The sequence below is a fragment of the Sesamum indicum genome, linkage group LG10 (genome assembly GCF_026168435.1).
Source record: "Sesamum indicum cultivar Baizhima isolate 11 linkage group LG10, ASM2616843v1, whole genome shotgun sequence".
Taxonomy (NCBI): domain Eukaryota; kingdom Viridiplantae; phylum Streptophyta; class Magnoliopsida; order Lamiales; family Pedaliaceae; genus Sesamum; species Sesamum indicum.
In genome coordinates this window covers 13921008-13927800 of record NC_142666.1, presented here as the reverse complement: position 1 = coordinate 13927800, position 6793 = coordinate 13921008, and the positions used below count along the sequence as shown (strand labels likewise).

The window sequence follows — 6793 nt, the reverse complement described above, 5'->3', positions numbered from 1 at the left end:
ACTCCAAATATCAATGAAAATTCGAGACAGATTGACGAACAAGAGTAGAAAATTATTAGTGGGATAGTGAGAGATAAAAAAAATTCGAGAGAGGTTGAGAAAATAGAGAGAAAATAAGAAGAACGAGAGAAGATGGTGAGATTAAATAGAAAAGGAGGAACACGTTTAAATAGAAAATTTTGGAACGGTTAATGGAACGGGTACATGAACACATATTTAACCCTTAAAAAATAACCATTAATTTAGATTTTGGAACGGTACTTGAGACGGCCTTAGGAACGGTCTTCCTAACCGTTGAAATATAGCCGTTGTATTTCATTTGAAACGGTCTCAATAATACTAAAGGAATAATAAAAAAACTATTTCAATGTATATCGGGTTTTGAAACAGTTTTAGAAACACATGACTTTTTAAATAGAACTAATAATTTAGAACGGCTTTTCGCATAATTGATTAAGGGTGTTCCAAAATCATTCCAGATTGTATCTCATTTTAGAATACATTTTCGAACTGTCATTTTTTGGACATCCATTGCAACACATATAGGAATGGTTGACTCAAGACCGTTCCTAATTCTGATATAGCGTTCCAATCATTTACCTTTACTATTTCGGAACGGATTTAGTAACTGTTTAAAATTATTACCCAAAAAGATGTTGAACATGATGTTATGTTTCAATATCCATTCCTGATGTGTTCTAAAAGGTTGCAAGATGGAACAAGTTTTGAAACGATTACTTTAATCATGCCAAATTCCGCCTTTTTGTGTAGCCAGAGTTTTTTCCTATATTTAGAACACAAATTTTTTTAACTGAATTTTCAAAATAAATGAGGGTATTATGACATTTTGCTATTTATTTTTGTGTTCATGAAAAGTTTAGAAAGTCGAAACGAGAGTGCTGTCTTTCTCTCCGAGTCTTTGTCTTTTGTTTCAGAGTTTGTTTGGGGAGATTGTGGATGTAGGGTTTATTTATAAAAGTTCCATCGTTTTCTGCTAAAAAGAAAAAATCCAGAGACTCTTATTTCTCGATTTCTTGGTTTCGAACTGAGATTTCAAATCTTCAATCTTTTCTTAATTTCATCTTTTTATTCAGTATTCACTTATTGCACTATAATAAATATTGCATGCCAGAAAAATTAAATCGATCAAAACGGAAATCACATGTCTCCAAACAAATTTCAAGTTTAGAAATAAAATTAAATACCAGCACTCTAAGATTAGACATAATTATACAAATATCTCATACTCTTTGCAAAACTACAACTATATTCCTTGAGATTGCAATTGTAATTACAAATACACCCTATTCAGATATAAAATTTTACAAATACACCCCTGAGTTCTATTAAGGGATGAACTTATAATTTCGTAAATGACGCGGCTATCATATAGTTAAACCTAATATTAGATAGTGTCAAATGCAATTTACCCTTAAAAATACATTTCTAATTGTAGCAGATTCATACGGCTAAGTACAAGAAAGGTTTGTCAAATTTCAGCAGATTGAAATTAATCCACAATGTACAAGAATATTGTCATCACAGTTCTCCAACTTTAAAAGTAGTCATAGAGTTTAGATACTTGCTAGAACAACATGGCAGTGAAGAATACACTTGATTAATATCTTGAAAGCAACAAGAAGCTCGTGTTTGTGGCAGTCTTTCAAGTCACAGAACAACAGGCATCTAAAATGCTGAGTGCACCTTACAACCAGACCAAAGAGAATTGCCATGTTGGAAACTCATCTCCCGGTTTTTATTCAATCAATGAAAATAGACCGGCATAGTGCTCGCGTATAAAAGCCAGCAACAAACTAATCACGCTTACCTTGGAGACGCAGAGTGAAAGTATACAAGGATAAGAGAATCTCTTTCAATCTCTCCTTGGTTGCATCATCAATCAAGTTGCCCTCAGTATCAAATTTCGGAGGAGGTTGGAATGCATTCAGAAAGAACTCTGGCTTATTGATGAAATGAAGATTAAGGTAAACCCCAATCTGACGGAGATGATATTGCGACCGGCCCCCACCAAAACCCCCTCCGGTGCTCACTATAGCAGCAGCTTTATCAGCCCAAACATTCGGGGGCCTGGATGCCCAATCGATTGCATTCTTTAGAGGTCCTGTATAATCAGAGATACCAGTTCATAAAGGCATTGTATTATTTGAAATGTGAATGATTTGGTAATAATATCGAAACCCCAGTAAGAGATACATACACAAACCATCAGATGAATTACCTAATCATCGAATCTGCCTATTGCAGCTACTAAATAATTAGCTTGAGCAAGTAAACATGAAAATCCAGAAATCACTTCCCATTCCATGTAAGCCGAATATCATATCATTTAGTGAAATAATTATACCATTTCGACCATGTAATGATATCAGTCATTGAACTGTTGAATACCGAAATACTGTTCTAGAAACACTTGGCGCATTATTATGATGTAAGCCCCATGCCCCTGAAATAGTATATATGGTACCTATATGTTTTCAAGTAATCAAACTATAAAACAAAGGCAAGAAGTGAAGCCGGACTAAAGTCTTCCAGGATCCTCTGTCTCTCAAGTACGTCTAAAATATCCTCTTCCAAAAGATATTTCAAATAATATCATTTCCATGGTGTATCATTGGATTTATTTGCATTAACTCATTCTATTTCTTTTTATATTTATTAGCGACTAAGGGTAAGATGGCAGAGGGGAAGTTGGTTGCTAAATTAAAACTTTTGAAAAGTTTTAGCAAAACAAATTTAGCTATGAGGACAGACCACTAGCAAATAGCTGTAATTTCAGCTGCAACACATTAATCATCTGTTTCCTCTCCTTCTCATTTGGTCCCTTAACCATTGCTTAGGCATTACTCCTTTCAAACTCTTCAGGCAAGGCCTCCTTATACATCAAACGGTTCACTGAACACATCATGATAACGTCTTTCAACTGAAAAGATTATATACTCATACAACACCAGACGCTCACTTCAACTCTCCCAAGCAAGCAATGCATCAGAACTCACCAGAATCGTACTAATTTCTAAAGGAAACAAACCAATCATACCAAATCACAGTAAACTTCTATTAAATAGCAAAGAAATGCCATATGATAACGGAATGAACTTCATATAGACCCAAAATTAATTCACAGCGAACTCAATGGCACAACACAAATATAAAACCCAAATTGACGAATAACATAAAACTTTAAATGAGTTCCGTTGAGATCATTCGGTACCTGTGACGGAGTAATTGTACTCAGGTGAAGCAAAAATTACGCTATCAGCAGCAAGAATCTTCTGCCTGAAAGCCTCTACAACGGGTGGGTAGGTTCCATCTACTTCAAGATCCGTGTTCAGAAATGGTAATGGTGATATGTCCACATACTCTATCTCCAAACCATTAATTGACTTCGATACCTCCATCGCTTAAGACCGATAATTTCACGCCCACCACCACCAACAGAAAAAACAAAAAAAGAAAAAGAGCTCAGTGATATTCGAATGTAAATTGCAATTTACTCAACCAAAGAAGAAGAATAAGAGAACAAATAAAGGAGAACAAAATGAAAGTGCTGAAGCGTTCAGGCTGGAATAGTTATTCCACAGAGCATGAGCAGAAAGTACCGCGGTAGAATATACTCCATAGCGGCGGGGTTCAAAAGCCACAGCAGAAAGTACAACAACTCAGTACAGACCAACAAAAGTAGAGTATACAGAGGACATAAGAGGGAATACCTGCACGAAGCAGGCCGCGATTGTAGGACCCTTTGCGGAGAGAACCGCAGAGTGCAGCAACTTTGATGATCGGTGGAGGTGCCGCCGCCGCCATGGATTCTCTTGTCTCCGGCGGCAAACGGAAAAGTTGATTAGATAATACGTCCAAAGAAAAGCACACCAAAATCTTAAATCCACATCACAGTAGATTCAGACTGGTTCCCTTTATGTTGGAAGGTAGAAAGCAAACTACAATGGTAAAAGATATTTGAGTTATTTCAACTATACCACAAAATGGGCACACCTTTTTTTTGGTTAATTTATATTTATGTTATATTTAATATTAATATATATTATTTAATTAGTAGTTATTAATCTTAATTATATAATATTTCGATTGTAACTAAAACGTATTAATAAAAAATAGATTGATTTTTAATTAAGTTTTAAAAACTAATAAAATTAAAAATTACACAAAAAATTTATTTAATTATTGGCTTCATTATTTGGGGTCTACGATCCCGTCTTGATATATTATTTTGATGCAACAAAGCTTGACTTTATTATGATTGGGTATAAATTTATTATTTTACCCATGCTTGAAGCCAATTTATCTCATTAGGAAATTATGGTAGTTTGTCGTTCACCCGTGCTTGGTTTCTTGCCCGTGTCGTTGTTGGTGGTATCAAGATCTTTTTCTTTTCTCACCTATCATTTTTATTGGCTCATTATTTTTTAAATTGCAATTAGCAACTATATTTTTAAAATAAATATTACAAATTTTTTCACTAATTTTTTATAATTATATAAACTTTTTTATTAATTAAAAGTAGCAAATTAATATATCTATGAGAAAATAAAAAGACTTCAACACCAAGACCAACGATATACTTATGGAACTTGCGATTACTATTAGTATTTATAATTATCACTAATTTGTAATATATTTTTACTCTTTTTGTACACAATTTCATAGTACAAGTTGGTAGGTATGACCCAACAAATTACAGCCCAAAAGCGAGTTGAAAAGCCCAATACTCCATCCCCTGTGAACGGTCATGATGCTGGAAGAGGCCCATTGAATTCAGCCTAAATGCCAACAGCTGCCTCGATCCTCACGCACACATCACTCTTTGAAGCCTGCATGGCATATACATGGGCCCTTCACGTAGACCCTCCTGACCAATAAGGAGTACGGGTGTTAGGAAGGTCTCCCTTAAGAACCTGGACTCTTACATTCAGCAGATTCCTTGAAGACTAGGAGTTCTCTTCCACCTTGGACTCTCTCCCTCACCCAAATAATAAATCAAACAGCGTAAAAAATTAGGACTTAGTCAGGCTTTATCTTAACTCATTTTATCTATTCTCCACAAGAATATAAATCACCATTAGTTCCTTGGTGAAGGAGGATATTCTTCTATAAATAGGGAATTCATCCCCAAGCAGGAGGACACCTTCATCCACAAAAATTCGGTTACTCTGCTATGTTTCCATAGCATTTGTAAACACGATTTATCTCTACTTTCTCATCATTTCGCGTTATTCTTTTAACGCTTTTCATTATTTCGATTATTACTTCAAATCCAGTACTAACTTGGGCTTCAGAGTGCTAACTTTTTATTTTATAGATCTCTTTCTTTCGAATTCTTCTCTAAGCAATCCAGGCTCAACATCCAAGTGTGAGTTCACTAGACTTATACTAAAATGGCATGCATCAATTGGCGCCGTCTGTAGAAAATTAAGTTAAAGGCGTAAGATACCATGAAGACCCCAAGAATCCTGCTAACAAACATAAGACGGTAGAGGCACCCAACAACAATCAACCTTTACAGGTTATTGCAGGAGCCTCCCTAGCACCAGTAGCAGGGTCCACCCAGCCTTCCCAATCTTGATCTTTCCTCCCAGAGTGATGGAGCTATTGGTTGACCCTCCAAGGCGAAGCACCTGCTCAGACATTACCTCGGGTGAACTTTCCCTAGCTTTGCTGGGCGTAATCTAACAAGTAGTTGCAGCGTACATTCGGGAACAGATGGCGATACTAATCCCTGCTCGCTCAACCTCGGTGACGGAAGTTGGCATCCCTCAGGGAAGAACGGAAGGAAGCCCACCAAAAGGAGGTATTGATGTGCCGGGAGCCCCGCCTACCATGGTAGAAGGGCTCCATCCAGCAACTCTCCAGGAAGTCCCTCAATAATGGTTCTTTCTACTGAAGTGTCTTAGAAAAGGCTTTCAAGATGTGCAACACCGGATAGCAGGGGCTCTAGGAGAAGAACAACAGGGCGTCCCCTTCATAGACACTGTGATGACGGACGAGCTCCCTGCACCCTTGCCATTGCCAAGTATGATGGTCAATTGACCCTGAAGAACATTTCTCACGTTTTGAGAACGCAGCTTTGCTACATCGATATGCGGATGGGATCAAATGCCGAGTATTCGTCAACACCTTCGCCAAGGCCGCGCAACAATGGTTCAACCAGCTGTCCCTTGGAGCAATAAGAAGCTTCTGGGAATTCAAATCTCTGTTCTTGCACCAGTTCGCCAGTAGCCAAAAATTTTGGAAAACGAAACTCAGCCTCTTCACCGTACGCCACAAAGACAATGAACCATTAAAGGGGTACCTCCAAAGGTTCAACACTAGCCTTGGAAATACCTTCCACCACCCAATAACTAAAGGCCAGTGCCTTCTCACAAGGATTCCTGGATAGAAACTTCTTCAAGTCCCTAGCCAAGAATCTCGTTTTGAAGTTTGATGCATCTTGGCTCGAGCGGCCGAGTATATTAACATGGAGGATACAAATGCTGCCAAGAAATAAAGTCGTGGAGAAAAATGAAAGAAAGCTAGGGAGGAAGACCCCTTCAAGAAGCAGTGCGCCGAGTTTAGGGACAAGAAGGCACTTTTCCATAAGAACTATGCCATTTACACCCTCTGACGATGTCCATCACTTAGGGCCTCATTGCAGTTGAAGGCAAAGGCCTGCTCACTCATCCCCAGTCGTCGAGAGAACAACCTCAATGTCCCAAGCCCGATAAGTTTTTGCGCTTTTACAATGATTACGGCTATACTATCGAAGAATGTCGGCACC

The 6793-nt window shown here is 37.6% G+C and overlaps 1 protein-coding gene across 1 annotated transcript; it reads right to left on the bottom strand.

Moving 5' to 3' along the window:
- Positions 1-1485: 1485 nt before the first annotated feature.
- On the bottom strand, positions 1486-3956 carry LOC105172182 (NADPH:quinone oxidoreductase). The gene is made up of 3 exons (XM_011093545.3): positions 3732-3956; positions 3233-3421; positions 1486-2122 (listed from the first exon to the last, which is right to left on the bottom strand). The coding sequence occupies exons 1-3, from the start codon at positions 3823-3825 to the stop codon at positions 1815-1817; spliced, it is 591 nt and encodes a 196-aa protein (XP_011091847.1). The 5' UTR covers positions 3826-3956; the 3' UTR covers positions 1486-1814.
- Positions 3957-6793: the final 2837 nt, after the last annotated feature.

What these genes read in the sequence shown, in the direction of transcription:
- LOC105172182 (XM_011093545.3), bottom strand. Translation starts at nt 3,825, where the DNA reads ATGGCGGCGGCGGCACCTCCACCGATCATCAAAGTTGCTGCACTCTGC. An exon ending in TCGCGGCCTGCTTCGTGCAG is followed by an intron (nt 3,422 to 3,731) that starts GTATTCCCTCTT and finishes ATCGGTCTTAAG; the next exon opens with CGATGGAGGTATCGAAGTCA. An exon ending in GTACAATTACTCCGTCACAG is followed by an intron (nt 2,123 to 3,232) that starts GTACCGAATGAT and finishes CTGATTATACAG; the next exon opens with GACCTCTAAAGAATGCAATC.